The sequence below is a fragment of the Saccoglossus kowalevskii genome, chromosome 22 (assembly GCF_978046115.1).
Source record: "Saccoglossus kowalevskii chromosome 22, keSacKowa6.1, whole genome shotgun sequence".
Taxonomy (NCBI): domain Eukaryota; kingdom Metazoa; phylum Hemichordata; class Enteropneusta; family Harrimaniidae; genus Saccoglossus; species Saccoglossus kowalevskii.
Genome location: NC_140662.1, coordinates 20,270,157 through 20,293,373, shown reverse-complemented (window position 1 = coordinate 20,293,373; position 23,217 = coordinate 20,270,157). Strand labels below are relative to the sequence as shown.

Below are 23,217 nucleotides of genomic sequence, written 5' to 3'. Positions count from 1 at the left end.
CACGCATTGTGCCGTTCGAATCCGTAGCGTTTCCTAACCGGGTGTTGAGGGACTGTGTCAAAATACAAGGTCTTTAACAAAAAATAACGTATACTTATTGTCGTCGGATTATCAACAAATTTTCACAGCTTTAAGGTGACAATAAGAGGAACTTAAATGTGTCCAGACAAACTATTTCATCGATTATTTACCAACGAGTTGTGGTTTGAGTTGGGGGGCAATGCGACTAAAACAGTAATTGAAATTCAGCACACTATTTTTTTAAACGCATTGCTTGAATAAAACTGACCAGACACATTCAATTTACCAGACTATTGAACAACTAGGAAAAGCGAAAAAAATACTTCTTACCGCCAGCATAAATGCGTAATTATTTTTTTTTACAGAAAAAGTAATTTTTCACCTTTGATTGAGTAACGCGTCGTAGAATGCAGATACGGGCATGCAAAATACACTTGTGAAAAGCTTGAAGTCTGGCGATTCTAAAAATATATACTTTCCCGGGTCTATTTGTAGTCATTCAGTCACAATTAGAAGATGAAAACAAGTATGCAAATAATAGTCCCGCTACCTTAAATGACACGCAGATAACTGTTTGGTTTGATGACATTCACACATGTTATATATGGACACAAAATAATGCCGCTTCACTTGGTAATTTCATTTGTAAACATCACAACAATCTGACTGTAATTACACATGTTACTATTGAAAGATAACATCCTCAATTAATGGTCTGTCAACTTATTCCAATATTAAAGAGTTGCGGTCGTCGCTCAGCGCGTGTTCCAAGTAAACAGCAAGTAAACGACCACCGCCCTTTAATAATTATACAAACAGAAGATTTTATTGACTAGCTCTTTGTCCAGTTTGCAGATAATATTTTATTTTAAAAATTGTGACAATCCGTAAGCAATTTGCGTACGGGTTTATTCATACGTGCATACAAAAAATAGTTTTAAAGGTGACAACAACGTCAAATTGCATTCATATTGACGGTGTGCTTTCCGTGAAAATTTTATGTATAGGTAAGATCACGGTCCGAGGTGACTATGAGAATTTTAAAGGAGGGCCGTAGGCCAGACTTCTAATTCTCTTAGCCACCGAGGGGCGTGATCTAGCCGACGTAGCACTGGCCAATCAGCCCGCGAAGAGATTCGCATTATCCAATCAAATGATGACATTTTGACAGCAATCAAACTTGTGAAATGACATTTTAGTACATTATGTTACATTCTGTCAAAATGTTGCAACGATGGCGTACGTGCTGTCAGTAGTGTCAGTTGAATCGAGCGTAAATAAATGGATACATTGTATCTGATCTTGGTGTTATGAAATAAATTGTCGCAGAGAAAATCCTTTGTTTTCTTGCGTTTTTTCAGCCGTGATCTAAGTGAATTCGTGGTGAAAATATAGTTGAACTCTGGTGACCTTGCCCTTTGTTGTATAATATAATTCCCTTTAACATATTTTGTTTCAATATAAATATGCATTGTCAAAATAAATTTTGAGTACAAACAAGTTTTGGGGTTGAACCAACAGTGGGGAATCAGTCTACCGAATGTCCTTTAAAGATGTAAATATCTTACAAAAACATTGGTGCCTTAATTTGTTTAATTATTTTAAAGGACATACTTTCCAGTTTTATTCAAAGTAATTCAGATATTTTAGTATAAAAATAAATGCCTCATCGCAAAAAAAAGTGCTGCATTTAGACGTGAATAGATTCATAAAACATGCAAGATAACATAAAATCTTAGCTGGCTTTTATCCAAGTATTTTGTACCGGTGTCTGTCAAAAATGAATGATTCACTGAGACAAATATGAACTGCCTCATTGTGTGACTACTGTATTATATGAAAAATAAAAAAAACACTCTTTATGAATAGCTATCATGTTGCAAGCTCTGCTTTGTATGCAAATCAACTTAAATAGTTGGTGTCCAGTGGAGGGAGAAGTCAACAGTACTGTTGCCTCCTGAGAAACTACATTTTCAAACACTGCAATCTCTGAAGTGCGTTTTTAAACTAGTATTATAAAAACTCTATCATTCTGTTCTAATAGCTGAAACATATTCCTGTGAGTTTTCATTTGTCGAATGAACTGTTTGACAAATACAGAATACATATATTTTAGAATAATTTTCTTTTTAAAATGTGGATGAAATGTTTTGCTTTTAATGTATTTTTTATGTATTGTTTTTGATTTGATAACTTTTGACTAAACAGATTTTCTATTAGCTTCAGATCTTGATCAAAGTTTGGCACCCAGTTCATAGCAGTGCTTATATTGATTTTCTGACATCTTGTTTTCTGTAAAGATTTTATTGGTAGGTTTGCAAATGTGTATCAGACTGTGCAATCTCTCCATGAGTTGGTTTTGAAACCCAGTATGGGATTCTGAGATACATTACCAAGGATATTATTACAAGATAAATCATTTGCTTCATTGAACACATACAACAATGCATATTTCCACTGAGATCAGTGACCTTTGATGTGTATCACCAGTGATCAGTCAAGTAGAAACAGTCAAAATATTTTATCAGATTTTCTCAATTTTTGCATGATATTTTCATACAGGACATCTGTTGTTCAAACTCAGGGAAGACTTTATACTGATGAATAAGGTGACCAAGTTTGATAAAGTTTGGAATAGAATTAGTAAAGTTATTATGCACACAATAACAATTATTAACGACGACGACGACAACAACAACAACGACGACGACGACAACGCCGGACAAAATTTTTCCCTTAATATACCTTTCCCTTCCATATTTGATGGTACGGGCAAGGTAATAAAACCACACTTTATCGCGACTCTGATTGGTCACGGGCTGTTGGCCACGTGCTAAATATATATATTATATTGAAAAATTCAATTCAATGACCGGGTGGCACAACATATAATGTTATTTTTACCACCATTAATATTTAATTCTTCACAGCAATATACCACTCAGCAGGTCTACTAGGTTAGTACTGAGTATATTAAATCTGTCATATATATAATGAGGTTTGGGGCGAAAGTCGCACCTTCCATTCCTTTGAACAAATGAAGTATACAATTTTATTCATGTTATGGTTATGGAAATCTATTTAAATTGTAAATTAACAGGTTATTATTTCCAGATACAGTATAGTTGAAAAGGCACAATTCTGTTTTAATAAAAACCTACACATTAGTGCAAACAAGGTCCTAGAGACTTCATTATTATTGAGAGAAAGACGTCATTAATTATGAGAAACAAAATTTGATATAATATCAACCAGGAATTACTATAACAACAAAGATCGAGAGAGGTCGCAATGGGCAACCTAACTCTGCGGTTTAAAATTTATATGGTAAAGTCCATCTGACCAGGTGATTAGCCCGGCTGTTTTCTCACAATATTAACAGTTTTGAACACATTAGACCTGAGAGTGTACGTCAATGACCGGAGCACACAAAACAAGTGAATTCGAAAACAATTGGCCAAAAAACCTATAATGTTACAACTCATCCTTGCTTCGAAACTTTTATCTGTGGTTATCCCTCTTTCTATTTTGATCCACAAAGAAACAATAAAAGTTATCCCAGAATCAATTCTCAAATAAAATTGGGTCCTTCAGTGCTTTGTAAATTGCAGAAGGACAGAACTTTAATCTATTGGACTCAGTGGCCAGTCTGGCACCCTTTGTCTTGTGTGTGTCTACTAGTAACTTCTGTCAAATTTAAATCTTCTGGGGAAGTATTATCACAACGATGCGCGGCTGCCTTGCGCTTTATTTCATAGGTCCTTAAAACCAGTCCAACCGTTAGATGTAAAACTGCACTTATAATAGATGTACCGCCATCCAAGTAGAAGACGACGTCATAATTACCAGTCTCGTCAAATATTGCACCTATAATAAACCCATAGGAAAATTATAACACAAAAAACAAAGACAAATGTAGTGATGTAAACATTTCAACGAATGAAAACTTGCTATACTTGATGTGTGTTCCCGGGGGTGCATGTTATGTTCAGAGTTCAGTCACGTATACTAATCAGAATCCAACCAATCACAGACTTATACATATGTGATATTTTCGAATTGCTGCTTCGACTGGACGTCTTGAACTGAATCAAACCTTAAAACCTGTTAGGCCAATGACAAAACTCAAAATAAGTAGATAGAGTGGGATTGGCGGTATTCATGAGTTGAAATTTATCACGCGTATTATACCGGGAGATGGCGGTAATCTCGTAATATTGTACGACTACACAGCAAATAACAAAAACGCATACAAACTCAATGAATACAAAAATTATAAATACAGTAACTATATAGGGATACTAGTATTTATATTAGACGGTATATATTTGCACACGCGCCCAGTAACTTGCTCAGTGTTGTAAATTTGAATTTGGTTTAGTAGAAACGTTGAAGGAGGGACTGCAAGGGGCATTTCCGTAAGCTGTAATCACTTGTTTTTATTTTTATTGTAATTCAAATACGTAAATTTGTAGACATTGACAAAAAATAATCAGCTATTTTATTCGTCCGTAATTTGTTCAAATATCTTAATTTTTGTAATTGTATAAAGCATGTTCAACATTAAATGTCATACTTGATACGCAATTTCCAATTTTGATTCTTAAAGCGCTGTAGTCGTCGCGATGCGCATGTACGAGATATATGGGTCTCATATAAACAAAGATGGCGACTTTGACTGTTGCGCAGATCAACGAGTACGAACTGACACGTTTCAAAGTTTTAATTATGTAATTTTCATGTTATTGGAAGGTATCGAAGCAGTCACCGACGGTAATTAGTGCAAGTCGCGCCCAGGTCAAACCTCATACTTGTGATTTCCATTTGAAAAGCGCATTGGATTGTGGGAAAATCAATGTTTATCAACACAAATGTCGAACATGCGCAGTATATTATAAAAATGAAAAATGTAATAAGCAATTTGCTTTATATGTAAAGAACTATTTTCGTTACTGTAATTGGAACTTTCCTTTTTGTAAAAACGTAAAATGCATTTTTTATTTCCTGTGACCTGTACCAGCTTTCCCCCCTTCTTGAAGCATCACAGTCGTCGCACACGCGTTCGAAAGTAAACAAAACACAATACACACGTTAAACACATCATTTGGAACCCATATCCGACATTACAATGTAAGAAGACAACTATGAAGCTCCAAACAATAGTTATAAATGCATACTTACCGCCCAAGCTCGGTGCTATGAATGCTGCAATACCAAAAGCACAGACAGTTATCCCAATACCTCCAGCATAGTTCTCAACTCCTACAAGTGTCTTTATGAATACATATACTGCCGGTGTGTATACCCCTAAAGTCATACCAATTACGGCAGCCAATATAGCCAAATCACGGAATGTCAAAGCCAATGGTACAAGTATGAATGATATTCCCCGAACAAACATCATAAATACTAGTATATATCTGTCGTCAATAATACGTAGACAGCTGACAAATCCGTTTATAACCCGTGAAATTAGTCCTGATAATCCAATAATTGTCCCTAATACTGCTGCTTGTATTTGACTCAATCCTTTGTCAATAACACAAGGCACGAACAACAACAAAGCCACTACGTAAGCAAACTTTCCAAGGAAGGCAGCAAAACTGTTCAGAGCAAAAAGTCTATTTTCACAAAGAAGATTAAATCCCGATGACTGCAACTGTCTCTTCATAAAGGTGTTATTGGGTGATGTGTTTCTTGCATTTGATGTATCAATGTCTCTGACTGACTGAATGCTCTGTTTCTTTATCGGTCTTAGCAATATAGCACATAGTACAATATGTGAATTTATAGCAGCCAGCAAAATATACGTGCCTCTCCAACCATACGTGTCCAAGAGACCCTTGTATATCATAGGAAATATCATGACTCCTATAACTGTTCCGTTGTGAGTGATACCACTTGCCAATGGGAAACGTTTAGCAAAGTAATGTGGAAGCATATAAAAACTTGGTCCGTAACACAAGCCATGCCCGATACCTGAAAAACAAACATGTATTTCAACACTAGTTTACCCGCTGTAACCTTTCAAAACATTATTCTGTATATAAATAAAGCTTTTCTGTAATGTTCTATGAATGTTGATTAATTACTTAATTATGTGCATTTGGACCAAAATCAATAACGGAATTCTGACATGAACGTGAAGCTACTGTCGGTTTATAACTAAAACCAAGTCTCGTATACGAAGTTTGCAAAAAACATTCAGACTTTAGAAGTTACTTTATGTTATTGTTAGGACGTATTCTGTTGTTACATTTATTATTTCCAACTGTTTTGCGATAGCATTTTCTAAATTGAAAGCAGCATTTACAGTTCATTCAAAGTTCAAAGTTGCGTTGGGATTACGTTGATACAGTGTAACAATGTCGGCGCCGGTGATCTCTTAGAGGTGTGCTGGCAACATAGCCAAAATAAAAAGCATGATTATTTGATCACTGCTATTACAAGACTGGTAGGAGGTAATAAATTTGGGGCGAAAGTATTCAAAAATCAGCTGTTTCCTTGGCAGCGGTGGGCCAAGTTTTTTTTCAATTAGTGACGGTACGACTTCCCGGTCAAGTATGGACAAAATCAGTCAAGCCAAAAAAAAATCACAGAGCAGTTAAAAGCCGTTGCTGGTGAAACGTTACCCCAACTTTCAAGTAAATTTTCTCTGTAATGAAAATAGACATAAAAAAAGAGTAAATGTATGCCCACACTCAAGCTGAGTAGAATGAGCTACGTCCGTGCTTTTTAATTGTAGAACTGTAGGGCGAGATACATTTGGCACGAATGTATTAAAAACTCATTTGTTTTCAGATTTTACAACCTAACTAGAGTAAAGGTGTGACTTGCCTGCCAAGTTTGAACCAAATCAGCTCAGCCAAAAAAATCACAGAAAAGTTAAAAAGCCATTCCCGGAGAGAACAGTTACACAAATTTAGGGGTCAAATTTCTCGATAATGAAAAAAGATATCAAAAATTCAAATAGTAACTTTGTGCCCATACTCGAGCTGAGTAGAATGAGCTATGTCTGAGATACATTTGGCACGAAGCTATCTAAACAAAAAACATAAACAGATAGTTGATATCACTCGCTTGATACAATACCAGGGGCGAAATAAAAGTACTAGTAATAGATAGTTGATATTACTTACTTGATACAATACCATGGGTGAAATAAAGGTAATAGATAGTTGATATTACTTACTTGATACAATACCATGCGTGAAATAAAGGTAATAGATAGTTAATATCACTTACTTGATACAATACCATGAGTGAAATAAAGTTAATAGATAGTTGATATCACTTACTTGATACAATACCATGCGTGAAATAAAGGTAATAGATAGTTGATATTACTTACTTGATACAATACCATGGGTGAAATAAAGGTAATAGATAGTTGATATTACTTACTTGATACAATACCATGCGTGAAATAAAGGTAATAGATAGTTGATATTACTTACTTGATACAATACCATGGGTGAAATAAAGGTAATAGATAGTTAATATCACTTACTTGATACAATACCATGCGTGAAATAAAGGTAATAGATAGTTGATATTACTTACTTGATACAATACCATGGGTGAAATAAAGGTAATAGATAGTTGATATTACTTACTTGATACAATACCATGGGTGAAATAAAGGTAATAGATAGTTAATATCACTTACTTGATACAATACCATGCGTGAAATAAAGGTAATAGATAGTTGATATTACTTACTTGATACAATACCATGGGTGAAATAAAGGTAATAGATAGTTGATATTACTTACTTGATACAATACCATGCGTGAAATAAAGGTAATAGATAGTTAATATCACTTACTTGATACAATACCATGCGTGAAATAAAGGTAATAGATAGTTGATATTACTTACTTGATACAATACCATGGGTGAAATAAAGGTAATAGATAGTTGATATTACTTACTTGATACAATACCATGCGTGAAATAAAGGTAATAGATAGTTAATATCACTTACTTGATACAATACCATGCGTGAAATAAAGGTAATAGATAGTTGATATTACTTACTTGATACAATACCATGGGTGAAATAAAGGTAATAGATAGTTAATATCACTTACTTGATACAATACCATGCGTGAAATAAAGGTAATAGATAGTTGATATTACTTACTTGATACAATACCATGGGTGAAATAAAGGTAATAGATAGTTAATATCACTTACTTGATACAATACCATGCGTGAAATAAAGGTAATAGATAGTTGATATTACTTACTTGATACAATACCATGCGTGAAATAAAGGTAATAGATAGTTAATATCACTTACTTGATACAATACCATGTGTGAAATAAAGGTAATAGATAGTTGATATCACTTACTTGATACAATACCATGGGTGAAATAAAGGTAATAGATAGTTGATATCACTTACTTGATACAATACCATGAGTGAAATAAAGGTAATAGATAGTTAATATCACTTACTTGATACAATACCATGCGTGAAATAAAGGTAATAGATAGTTGATATTACTTACTTGATACAATACCATGGGTGAAATAAAGGTAATAGATAGTTGATATTACTTACTTGATACAATACCATGCGTGAAATAAAGGTAATAGATATTTGGAGCAAACGATCCTAAGAAAAATCCTATTGTTGACATCAATCCTCCGATGAAGACGGTTGGTCGGACACCTAGTCTGCTTGATAGGTAAGTTCCAAGTGGACCTGCAATATAAAGTGTGAATAATTTTGTAGTACCAATAATAATTTGGCTCGGGCAATACGAGATAGGTAATCACTCATTAGGGAATGACACTTGGTATACAGATACATTATGGTGACCTCTAGACCCGGTATGTATTGGATATCCATATGTTCTTACCTGATAACAAAAGAACAGAGTTGGACAAAGAAAGCACCCACGCTGTGGTCGCAGCACTCTCGCCAAAATAGTTTTTTAAAGTCAAAAATAGTAATCCGGTTGTCAGTTGTGATCCAGCGGCTATCATTTGTATCACTAATGCTCTGAACACAATTACCCACCCCCATCCACCATCTGGTGTATGGTCTGGATTGATTTTAGGAGCCATGTAACTTCTATAAAATAAAACTTGAAGAAAATAGATGTATATTAGGTTTAAGGCAACTATGGAATATCATGCAGTATATGAATAATAATATGAAAACACATTTTTGTGACACCTTGAACATTTACCGGAAGTTTAGAAAGAAAATTCAATGTATATTTTTGGTAATGACCGTATTTATATGCTGAATGAATGTCAAGTTTATATTTTATAATGCAGACTATATAGTGCATGCATAAAATTTATATATTGTGAATGTAACCTTCTCACTTCCCAGCACCGACTAAAAGGGACTATAAATGGGAGGAAAACAAATAATAATCCTAGGGCTGACAGGTCTACCGTCGCAGATGACTTCGGTACCATGCAAGGCATACAACACAGTGAAGACAAGTGGCATGTATCAATCAACCGGTTTAATAACGAATGACACATTAGTCAAAAATACACTTTAGGCTTTACTCGAATTATAACAATAGAGGGCGCGCTTAAATGATCACACACTTGACCTGAATTACCCAGGTGACCGTCACATACAAAGCATTTGTTGGGATATATTTATTACTATTGCAAAATGTATATGCAACTAAAGCTGAGGGTGTACCAAAACAGACCTACTACATGTGGTACGCCAAACAATGATAAATTATCTGCGTTTCGTAGATTAGCAGATAATTGCTATCTATTCGTATGTAAATTATTCAGGTGCCATTGCACCTGTTCTGACTGGTTATTGGCTAAATAACCAGGTGCTCATGGGTATATAGTAAGAAGAGTGTTCTATTGTATTCAGTCTCGGTTGCAAACAACTCACGATGTCCACACCGACGGAAGGCCTCAGTGAACCGATAACACCACCAAACATCAAGGACTTGCTCGACGATGTTACTAGCAATATTACCACCGTTGTAGAAGACCGTTTGGCGAAGTTTAAGCGCGACTTGTCTGAAGAAAATAACGAAGCTCTCGAGACGGCGGCAAAACGTGCCAGGGCCGACAAGCATGATTTCAAAAAACCTGGTAATCGGCAGCAGTTTGAGCACGAGCAGAAGGTGATGGAGTGCCTGCATACTGCCATGGATGCCACTACTAAGAATGCTGTGGAGAAAGCCAAAGACGCTCTCGAGAAAGGTATGGCTCTGGTTTCTCATCGTATGAAGCTTATCAAGCTGGCCGATAAAAGCGAATTTGGGTGGGGCACAGTGAATGAATACATTTCTGATGAGTTGGCCTCTGACACTGATGACGAAAAGCGTATTCAGCGTTCCGAAAAACGTGCAGGGACAAAAATCAAACAAAAGAAGCGCTATCGCCGAACCCAACCCAGTCAACAGAATTTGAATACTAGTAGCAATTTGTTCAGAGATGCACGTCACGGATCACAAACTTCTGAATTCCGGATTGGTCCCTGTTTCAGGTGCGGAGATTTCAGACACTTGCAGAACAGATGCTTGCGGCTTGCCGACAAAAAGCCTACCGTCCGAATCCAGGGAGCCCACCCATCATAATTCGGTGACACTTGGCTTGGGCAATATTGTTTTTTCTCATTCCATCGTTCCGGCTTCGCCTAGCGTTTATAACAGAGTTAAATGCATGCAATTCTGAGCAAATTTTGTCACGGTCCGTGGTCAGGCGGCTAAAGAGCTCATTGTCTTTCTGGCAAAATTCTTTGTCCTGCCCGCTTTTTGTACGTTCATTAATTGCATTTGGTTACCGTTTACCTTTCTCAAATTATCCCCCGCAGTTTGTGGGTAAAAATAATTTGTCCAGCAGGAAGCACCCCCAATTCGTTCGTCAAGCAATCAATAAATTACTTGCCAATGGCTGTGTTTCACGCCAGTTTTCTCGACCTTATTGCGTAAACCCTTTGACAGTGGCAAAAGGGAAAAAGCTCAGATTAGTTCTCGATCTCAGACATGTGAACCTTTACTTAGCGAAGCCTTCATTTAGATATGAAGACCTAAAATCTTTAGCTCAGATGTTCTCAGACAACTTTTATTTTTTCGTTTGAGATCTTGAATCCGGCTATCACCATGTTGATATTTGGCATGAACATCGCAAGTTTTTGGGTTTTTGTTGGAATTTTGACGGCGAGATCAGGTATTTTACATTCAATGTGTTGCCGTTCGGCTTGAGCACTGCCTGTTATTGTGTTACTAAGCTTCTGAGGCCGTTGGTTAAGAGATGGCGTAGTATGTCACACGCGTCAATAGTGTATTTAGACGACGGTATTTCTGGTCATGGTTGTTTGACATCTGCTAGAGCAGCTAGTATTGTTCAACGAACTGATTTGCATTAATCTGGTCTTAAAGTTAACAAGCAGAAAAGTCGCTGGGAGCCCGCTCAAATCGGCGAATGGTTGGGGTTTGTCATTAACACCTTGCGGATGGAATTTTCCCTCCCACAGTGTAAAGTTGACAAGGTAAAGAATTCAATTTCGACTGTAATTACTGTGAACAGATGCTCGGTTCGCGATCTTGCTCGCATTGCCGGTTTTTTGATATCTTTGTCGTACAGAGCTCCACATTTCGCGAGTTAAAAGCTGTACTTTATGTATTAACTTCGTTTTTGTTGACTTTGAGGCATAGAAAAGTTAGGTGGTTTTCGGATAACCAGAATGCTTGTAGAATAATTTCGGTCGGTAGTGCAAAGCCATCTCTTCAGGTGTTAGCCATTGAAATTTTTCAAATCTGTTGTCAGAATGATATTCAACTCCAGGCGACTTGGCTACCAAGGTCCGAGAATGAAAAAGCGGATCTGCTGAGTAGAATTGTTGATACAGACAATTGGTCGCTAAATTCCAAGATTTTCGACATGTTGGACAAAATATGGGGCCCGCATAGCATTGACAGATTTGCGTCTTGTCACAACGCTCAACTGCCACGTTTCAATTCAGCAGCTTGGAACCCCGGTACAGAGGCCGTTGATGCATTCTGTCAGAATTGGTCCACTGAAAATAATTGGGTATGTCCTCCCGTCAGTCTTGTAATTCCCGCTATTCGTCATCTTCAGAGTTGCAGAGGAAAGGCAACTTTAATATTGCCAGAATGGCCATCTGCCGCTTTCTGGCCTGTGTTGCGTCCGCAGCCTGGGCGTTATGCTGACTTTGTTAAGTTTGTTCGCGTCCTTCCCCGTATCCCCAATTTGCTAGTGAGAGGAAGGGGTCAAACATTCAATTTGGTTAAAACTCGCAAGACATCCAGTCTTGTTGGTTGTCCGAATTTCAATATGTTGGCTTTGAGACTCTCATTCGATCCAGACCCACATGATGCGCGGGACGCGAGCAAACTTCAGTCCACAGGGACTGGTTAAATTAAAATTGCCAAATTATGTAATTGCATATAGTAATGTCACTTGGTGTACGTTTGTATTGTATGATTAATGTCGCAGTCCGATCTGTCATGACTAAGGATTCTTGTAAATAGGTATTTAATATGAATAAATTTATGTCGCATCATTTCGTATTCTAGTTTACTTTCCTACAGGATATGTAGCTTTTCTGCATATTCGCCCTTCGGCATGTCGGTATACATATATATATATTTGCCTTTCGGCGTGTGTTGGTATAGATATTCGCCTTTCGGCGTGTGTCGGTATAGATATTCGCCTTTCGGCGTGTGTCGGTATAGATATTCGCCTTTGGGCCTGTATCCGTATAGATATTCGCCCTTGGGCCTGTGTCTGTATATATTCGCCTTTCGGCATGTTGCTGGCGCTATGGAAGTGCGGCCATTTGCTGACGCTGTTCTTGTGGGACAGCAATGTTCGATGTGAGTAAGACAATTCGTTATTTCCAATTCGCGGTTAAATGTCGGTATATTATTGCGTGGTCGTGTCAATTTTGTTGTATAAACTGTGTAGTTTTAGATGTCTTTCAGATACAAGATTGGAAGGCTGAACTCAGCAACCCAGCACTGGATGACTTCTGTGACACTCTTCCCGATGTGATGTTGGCGTCTAGAGCCGGTAATACGTTAAGCAAGTACACCGGCAGTTGGCTCAGATGGAAACGATGGTGTCAGTCAAATCTGTCGGCGGGCGCCGCCTGTCCAGCAAAGCCGTTGCACATTGCTATATATCTTCGGAGTTTGTTGGACAACGCAAATACAGTTGCGCCCATGGATTCCGCATTGTATAGTATTAGATGGGCGCACTCAATGGCTGGTATAGAATCCCCGACTTGTCATCCAATGGTTCGGGCTACGATGGAGGGCTGCAGGCGCATTCTCGCTAAACCTAGAAAGGCCAAAGAGCCAGTCGACCCAAAAATTCTGGCCACACTGGTGTCCCAAAAGAATCTGTCTTCGTTATCAGACTTACGATTGCTATGCTTGTGCCTTATTTCGTATGCTGGATTCATGCGTGTTGGCGAGCTCTTGAGCGTTAAAATAAGCGACATTTCATTCTCAGATTCTCATATGGAGATTAAATTGCATAAGCGAAAAACGACCAATTTCGAGAAGGAAGTTCTATAATTATTGCAAGGTCTCCCAAAAATACTTGTCCCGTACGTGTTACTGAAATGTTCATATCTAAATTGGGGGTTAACGTTAATTCCGAAAGTTTCTTAATTCGAAGACTAGTACATACTAAACAAGGGCTCAAGCCTCACAGTCATTTAGGGATTTCATATTCTACTGCTAAAGATTTAATGATGAAGGGTATCAAACCATTGGTTAACGATATTTCCCAATTCGGCACTCACAGTTTTCGTGCGGGTGGCGCAACGGCGGCAGCTAATAGTAACGTTAATGAAAGGTGCATTGCCAGACACGGGGGGTGGAAGAGCACGAGTTCAAAAGACAGATATATTTGCGATTCGCTTCAAAGCAAACTAGAAGTATCAAAGTCCCTTGGGGTCTAACATACACGTTTGTGAAACCATAACTAAATTTTTGCTCTCCTGGGTACTGCAACCACCGCATACCGCATTTCATGCTTGTTGTTTAATTTGTACGAATAATTGGAGTTAAGTATAGATTGCGAATTAACCTTCAAATATGCGGTCTATCACCATGGCAACACAGTCGGGACACAAATCAAAGCAACCTCCAACCTCGCTTTACCAAATATACTAGAGGTACACTCCCCTTTGATATTTTCCTTAACTAGTAATAATAATTATAACTGATAATAACTATTTCTCAGTAAATGCTTATATCATAACACAGCTAAACATATAACAATACACTGTCAGATAATACTGTGCAAAACACTACCAAAACTGTAAATAACTGTCCGCAACGTGCGTGTTCAAAACAGGCAATGCGGGAACTGATTGTCGGTCACAGCTTCAGTGCACCCGTCTGTTACTGGTCATTCAAAGCACGATGAATGTCCCGATCACTGTTGTCATGCAGGAAAATGTTCGCACACAGTCATTCAGTATGCTGTTTGCGTCGTGTATCACTACACAATGTTCCCAATGCAATAACCACGATTGAACAATATTATCAGGATCTGAGGATTACAGGCTCGTTACATGAATGGGCGCTGCCATATTGTTTACATTGCAAACGAGGTCAAATGACGTCACGCCTTGGTAGTACTCGGCAGACTACACCTTATGGGTTTCAAATTCAAAGCGCTCACCTCAACTGGAAGTTCGTTGCTATCACAGTCAGTCCTTCGCCATCAAAGGCTCAACATGCTGTGGAAGCAGTCCGCGTGTCTTTACCGGCACGTATCTGAACTGTTCTGTCGGCGGCTGGCGATTCAAAGCAATTTCACCACAACTTTCTAAGCATCGTTCAAAACCATGCAACAGCCTGTTCCACTTCAATTTCTTCTGTGCATGACCACTCAATCACGTTACCCGTCACGCGGGAAAGGCAAAGCCTTTACCAAAGCACAGCTGACAGATTTCTAATAAAACACACTCAAATGTGAAAGCTATTAAAAATGAAAATTACAAGCAGAGAAACAATACTGTCTATAGTAAAATACAATATACGAAAAAGTACATCCAGACAATGACGTCATAGTTGTTCTTAGGCACTCTCGCTTACAAACAAAGGTTGTGCCAGCGCTTCAATCGGGGTACAGACCGTACACAACACTTGGTTACATGAAGGTTTTCAACTCGTGTGTTATGTTACAACACGTAAAATGGACATACAGTGCTGTGTGATCGCAATCGAAATACGCCAAAGTGTACACTATTTAAGCACGGTTACTAAAAAAGTAACCATGAGTTTTTATACCCAAAACTGCGAGACAGGATACTGGACATTCCTTGACTCTGATTATTTGTGAGTTTGTTGGTGCAAGACCGAACACTAGCTTCGTTTTTAAGTGCCGTCACGGTGAAATACGTAATGTGTCTGGGTTCAACTCCTGCCGAATCTAACACAGCGCACGCAGTTGCCCTAACATAATGATTTGTATACAGAGGGGAGGCAAGGGGGGTAGCTGGTACGATTTTACGGGAAATAAAAAGGGCTTTTTACAATTTACAAGGAAAAACAAGACGTTTTTACAGTTTACAGTGTTAAAAAAGGAACATTGAATGGTCCGAAGAGCTCTCCGGCTCAAATTCTCCGCCATTGCTGCGCCGTGTGTAGAGATGCACGCGCATATTACCCTCGTAATGCTCTTAAAAAAAATATTTGATCGATTAGGTTGTACGTCTAGCCTGTGATTACAGAATTACGGAATTTATTTTTTTTAATTTACGTAGTACGAACAAAAAATATTGCAATTACGTTGAACGAAAATAACCCCCTCTATGAATTGTCAACAAATTTGCTGCTATCCAAATCTCTTTCATCATAGATCCCAATTTATTTTTACGAATACCAGACCGTGTCAGTGTTTTTTCCAACCCGTGTGAACAAAGTATATATATAGGTTATAGAATAACAACGATCTGCTAAACAGGATTTTGAGGTCAATTGTTTACCTTTTCCCGGAAAATTTATCCATATCGTCCGTTATATCCTATCGGCATATGACCAGTTACTGAAACTATCGAATCTTTACAAATAGGTTCATGGCTTCATTTTTATTCATTTTTCAAAATTTATTTACAGAAACATTGTACCATTATTACATCTTGTGTTTTAAATGTCGTGAAAATTTGTACTAATTGAACGGGTCGTGATTTACTTTTTACTATATATTAGTAGTATGTAACGTAATCAACGTACAGTAATATCACGTTTTTTACATATGACTTTGTATAGTTATAAGCAATCTACTCTCCAAATATAAAAGAACATCCAAAACAATTCGTAAATTACTAGTATCAGGTTCCATGTTTACTCTCGACGCAATAAACGCATTCCAATTCATTATTATAAATATTTATAAATTTCGATGATAGTTGAATCGATATTAGTGCGCCGCCGTTTCTTCATCATATCTTAGCAGAATATTCAATAGAATATAGTATTTACTGTCGATGAAAACGGCGCGTCCTCTGGCGCAGTTCCATGGAAAATAAAACACGAAGTCACGTGTTGTAATGTGTTTTCTTTGGAAATCGAAAGCCAAGTCACAGGCAGACAAAACCTAGTGGTATGAATTGGAAATTGATGCGAGTTGTTGTTAGCGAACGTTGGTTAATGAAACTAGCTGTTTGACGTATTTAAATAAAATCATTCAATTTAATTGAGGTCAAAAACAGATTTCTAACACGACCACGCTCGGGCGCATGGGGCGGCTACAGCGTAGTGGTATAAAAAGGGGCAGGGCGAATAGCTGGTACATGGCGGAGGAAATAAAAAAGGCATTTTACGTTTTCACAGGAAATAGTTCCATTTACAGTGAGAAATAGGTTTTTACACTTTACATATAAAGCAAATTCCTAATTATATCTTACATTTTTATAATATATTTGATAATTTGTGTTTAAGAATCAAAAATGGAAATTGCGTACAAATCGCGACATTTAATGTGGAAAATGCTTTATACGCTTAAAAAATAAGATCTTTGTACAAATTACGGACGAATAAAATAGCTGATTACATTTTACACCTTGCCCATATCACGAATTTAGGTTTTTTATTTATTTAAATTACATTATTACGAAAACAAAAACAATAGATTACAGCTTACGAAAATACCCCTTGCCGACCCTCTGTAAATCGGTCCAATTCTTTTCAAACCTTATACAAACTTACATCTAGCCCGCTACACATGCAAGTGCATTTTAATGATTGAATAAAAGATGGCTGACTGATGTAAAAATACAATAAAAATATAGCTGTAATCTGCAATCCTCAGCATAGATATATAGACACTTGGACCTACATTTTTATGAATATGTAAGTGGTTGGTAGGGAAATACTCATCTAATATGGACTTTATTGGGAAGTATTTCATGGTTGTTTATCATTTAAACCGGTTGCTATGGATTTCTAGGTATCAAAATGTTATTTGTACTCAGTACAGTGGCAATTATTGTTTAAGGTATACCAAAAATGTTGTTTTGTTGTTGGTTGCTGTGAGTATTGGCTTGGCAGCACCGGGAGAAACTTTATAAATGAAAATTTAGTATTAGCAACACGTCAACTTCTGTTTAAGGTAAATATTGTAAAAAAAGAACGGGTATAGATCTTTATGGACAAATAATGGAAAGATTTATATTAATAAAATGTTAATTCAAGAGGTATGCTTATCTCAGGTGAAAATGATATACCCCGCATTGTTTAATACATCTAAATTGTGGTAGTGAAATAGCAATGTGAATTAATTTCGATTTTTATGACAGACTTACACTCATCTTCATTACATAAATTCCAATGTAATAGTTACTCTGTACAATACATCCATACATTATTTCCAAACTCTCCACTCGATGCATTGCCAATTTTACACATCAATATCCTATCATTAAACAAAAATATTGACCAACTAAAATTATTATCTAAAATGTCATCGCTTTATCTGAGACTTGGCTAATCAATGATTCCTTATTTTTACTGATTTATAAAGAGTGTTACTATTCGGAATGACATCTTGTCATCCATAATTCTATTTGTTACAAATATTGATATTGTCACTCAAGTTTTGTTTATCATTTTTATCCTAATATTTTAGTCTACATTTTTATACAACCTTTTTATTTCTATGATAGGAGTGATTTGAATATTATTTCCTCTACGTATTGTAATTTATTTACCAAGTTTGTGTCCTTTCAGGGTGAGTCTTTGTACATTGAAAGAATCCTTATTTTTAAATTTATTTAGAAAATATCAGTATACATTTGTTAAGAATACTGTTTCTGTACTTGTATAGACATCTAGTTCATCTACTTTTTCAGTATATCTCGTCTCTCTGACAACATTTATATATTTTATATTTCCATCGATGTACATTTACTTGTATATTTTTTTTTGTATTTACATATATTTTTCTGATTTCTTCATACATGTTTTTCTTTTGTTTGTTTTTATTTTTACATGTGAACCCTGGAATAAAGGATGCAATATGCATGTGATGTGTATTTTCCTGCGTTACATTTAGTGAAAATTCAATAGGTAAATATTGAACATATAAATAATCATACCGGAGTATATTGATCAGAGGTTGGGCATATACTATTCAGAGTTTGTGACTCAAATATATTTAATTGTATTTAATTTTACATCTAAATACACATCTAAAAAGGTCTACAGAGAACAAATTTTTGTTAAAAGTGTGTACAAGTTACATGGTATAGTCCATCAGAACTAGAGATTAACCCAGATGTTAACCCAGTAAAAGATGCCAAAACAAAAACTACTATGTTACCACTTATCGTTGCTTCAGAATGGTGTTATCCCTCTATCTATTTTGAACCACAAAGAAATAATAAAAGTTATCCCAGAAATGAATTATCTCAAAAAAAATAAAGGCCTCTAGAGCTTTGTAAAACACAGAAGAAAAAAAATTCTTTTGAACTCAGTAGCCAGTCTGGCACCCAGCGTCTTGCATGTGTTTACTAGCACATTCCGTCAAACTCAAATATTCTGGGGGATTATCGTCACAGCGAGGCGTAGCTGCCTTGCGCTTTATTTCATAGGTCCTTAAAACCAGTCCAACCATCAGATGTAAAACTGCACTTATAATAGATGTACCGCCATTTAAGTAGAAGACTACGTCATAATTACCAGTCTCATCAAATATTGCTCCTATAATAAACTCATGGGAAAATTATTAAATAAATAAACCATAAGACAAATGTAGTGATAAAACCATAATTAGCAAATGGAAACTTTCTATACGTTTCCAGAGTGTATGTTATGTTCGCATATGTGTTTTCTGGCCGCCGGTAGAACAATTCGCGTAATATTGTACAACTAGACAGCAAAGAACAGACAACCATACAAATGTAAACAAATGATCTGTGACTACTATGGCGCTTTAAACAATAGTTATAAATGTATACTTGCCGCCCGAGCACGGTGCTATGAATGCTGCAAATCCAAAGGCACAGATAGTTATCCCAATACCTCAAGCATAGTTCTCAACTCCTACAAGTGTATTTATGAATACATATACTGCCGGTGTGTATACCCCTAAAGTCATACCAATTACGGCAGCCAATATAGCCAAATCACGGAACGTCACAGCCAATGGTACAAGCATGAATGATATTCCCCGAACAAACATCATAAATACTAGTATATATCTGTCGTCAATAATACGTAGACAGCTGACAAATCCGTTTATAACCCGTGAGATCAGTCCTGATAATCCAATAATTGTCCCTAATACTGCTGCTTGTATTTGACTCAATCCTTTGTCAATAACACAATGCACGAACAATAACAAAGCCACTACGTAAGCAAAATTTCCAAGGAAGGCAGCAAAACTGTTCAAACCAAAAAATCTGTTGTCACAAATAAGATTAAATCCCGAGGACTGCAACTGTCTCTTCATAAAGGTATTAGTGGGTGATGTGTTTCTTGCATTTGATGTACCAATGTCTCTGATTGACTGAATGCTCTGTTTCTTTATCGGTCTTAGCAATATAGCATATAGTACATTATGTGAATTTATAGCAGCCAGCAGAATATACGTGCCTCTCCAACCATACGTGTCCAAGAGACCCTTGTATATCATAGGAAATATCATGACTCCTATAACTTCCGTTGTGAGTGATACCACTTGCCAATGGGAAACGTTTAGCAAAGTAATGTGGAAGCATATAAAAACTTGGTCCGTAACACAAGCCATGCCCGATACCTGAAAAACAAACATGTATTTCAACACTAGTTTACCCGCTGTGACCTTTCAAAACATCATTCTCTATATAAATAAAGCTTTTCTGTATTTTTCTATGAATATTGATTAATTACTTAATTATGTGCATTTGGACCAAAATCAATAACGGAATTCTGACATGAACGTGAAGCTACTGTCGGTTTATAACTAAAACCGAGTCTCATATACGAAGTTTGCAAAAAAACATTCAGACTTTAGAGGTTACTTTATGTTATTGTTAGGACGTATTCTGTTGTTAAATTTATTATTTCCACCTGTTTTGCGATAGCATTTTCTAGATTGAAAGCAGCATTTACAGTTCATTCAAAGTTCAAAGTTGCGTTGGAATTACGTTGATACAGTGTAACAATGTCGGCGCCGGTGATCTCTTAGAGGTGTGCTGGCAACGTAGCCAAAATAAAAAGCATGATCATTTGATCACTGCTATTAGAAGATTGGGAGGAGGTAATAAATTTGGGGCGAAAGTATTCAAAAATCAGCTGTTTCCTTGGCTGCGGTGGGCCAAGTTTTTTTCAATTAGTGACGGTGCGACGTGCCGGTCAAGTATGGACAAAATCAGTGAAGCCAAAAAAAATCACCGAGCAGTTAAAAGCCGTTGCTGGTGACAAGTTACCCCAAATTTCAAGTAAATTTTCTCTGTAATGAAAATAGACATAAAAAAAGAGTTAATGTACTTACTTGATACAATACCATGGGTGAAATAAAGGTAATAGACAGTTGATATCACTTGATACAATACCATGGGTGAAATAAAGATAATAGATAGTTGATATCACTTGATACAATACCATGAGTGAAATAAAGGTAATATACAGTTGATATCACTTACTTGATACAATAGCATAGGTGAAATAAAGGTAATAGATAGTTGATATCACTTGATACAATACCATGGGTGAAATAAAGATAATAGATAGTTGATATCACTTGATACAATACCATGAGTGAAATAAAGGTAATATACAGTTGATATCACTTACTTGATACAATACCATGGGTGAAATAAAGATAATAGATAGTTGATATCACTTGATACAATACCATGGGTGAAATAAAGATAATAGATAGTTGATATCACTTGATACAATACCATGAGTGAAATAAAGGTAATATACAGTTGATATCACTTACTTGATACAATAGCATAGGTGAAATAAAGGTAATAGATAGTTGATATCATTTACTTGATACAATACCATGGGTGACATAAAGGTAATAGATAGTTGATATCACTTACTTGATACAATACCATGGGTGAAATAAAGGTAATAGATAGTTGATATCACTTACTTGATACAATAGCATAGGTGAAATAAAGGTAATAGATAGTTGATATCACTTACTTGATACAATACCATGGGTGAAATAAAGGTAATATGTAGTTGATATCACTTACTTGATATAATACCATAGGTGAAATAAAAGTAATAGACAGTTGATATTACTTGCTTGATACAATACCATTGGTGAAATAAAGGTAATATGTAGTTGATGTCATTTACTTGATACAATACTATTGGTGAAATAAAGGTAATAGATAGTTGATGTCACTTACTTGATACAATACCACTAGTGAAATAAAGGTAATAGACTGTTGATATCACTTACTTGATACAATACCATCGGTGAAATAAAGGTAATAGATAGTTGATATCACTTACTTGTTACAATACCATGAGTGAAATAAAGGTAATGGATAGTTGATATCACTTACTTGATACAACACCATGGGTGAAATAAAGGTAATATATAGTTGATATCACTTACTTGATACAATACCATGGGTGAAATAAAGATAATAGATAGTTGATATCACTTACTTGATACAATACCATGGGAGAAATAAAGATAATAGATAGTTGATATCACTTGATACAATACCATGGGTGAAATAAAGATAATAGATAGTTGATATCACTTGATACAATACCATGAGTGAAATAAAGGTAATATACAGTTGATATCACTTACTTGATACAATAGCATAGGTGAAATAAAGGTAATAGATAGTTGAAATCATTTACTTGATACAATACCATGGGTGACATAAAGGTAATAGATAGTTGATATCACTTACTTGATACAATACCATGGGTGAAATAAAGGTAATAGATAGTTGATATCACTTACTTGATACAATAGCATAGGTGAAATAAAGGTAATAGATAGTTGATATCACTTACTTGATACAATACCATGGGTGAAATAAAGGTAATATGTAGTTGATATCACTTACTTGATATAATACCATAGGTGAAATAAAAGTAATAGACAGTTGATATTACTTGCTTGATACAATACCATTGGTGAAATAAAGGTAATATGTAGTTGATGTCATTTACTTGATACAATACTATTGGTGAAATAAAGGTAATAGATAGTTGATGTCACTTACTTGATACAATACCACTAGTGAAATAAAGGTAATAGACTGTTGATATCACTTACTTGGTACAATACCATGGGTGAAATAAAGGTAATAGACAGTTGATATTACTCGCTTGATACAATACCATGGTTGAAATAAAGGTAATATGTAGTTGATATAATTTACTTGATACAATACCACTAGTGAAATAAAGGTAATAGATAGTTGATGTCATTTACTTGATACAATACCATGGGTGAAATAAAGGTAATAGATAGTTGATGTCATTTACTTGATACAATGCCATGCCATTTGTGCAGGTAGATTTATGTGCATCTGATTATGAAGTTAGACAGAGCTTGAGGGGTGTTCAGAAGCAAGCATATAAAGATGAACAAATGTTCGTTTTGACGTTATTTATTGATAATAAGCCATATACAGTAAAATGAGTAGTTATTACTACAGTCATATGGCTGGATTTTCTCACAAGGATAACCATGGAAGGTTCGTATGTAAATTATATTAATACTGGTAGTTGGGC

At 36.0% G+C, this 23,217-nt stretch overlaps 1 protein-coding gene across 1 annotated transcript; it reads right to left on the bottom strand.

The window, feature by feature from the left end:
* Nucleotides 1-860: 860 nt before the first annotated feature.
* Nucleotides 861-14,894, bottom strand: LOC144350815 (monocarboxylate transporter 13-like). Its single transcript, XM_085495662.1, has 5 exons — nucleotides 14,690-14,894; nucleotides 8,893-9,120; nucleotides 8,592-8,735; nucleotides 5,203-6,000; nucleotides 861-3,888 (listed from the first exon to the last, which is right to left on the bottom strand). The coding sequence occupies exons 2-5, from the start codon at nucleotides 9,098-9,100 to the stop codon at nucleotides 3,659-3,661; spliced, it is 1,380 nt and encodes a 459-aa protein (XP_085351788.1). The 5' UTR covers nucleotides 9,101-9,120; nucleotides 14,690-14,894; the 3' UTR covers nucleotides 861-3,658.
* Between the last annotated feature and the right edge of the window lie 8,323 nt (nucleotides 14,895-23,217).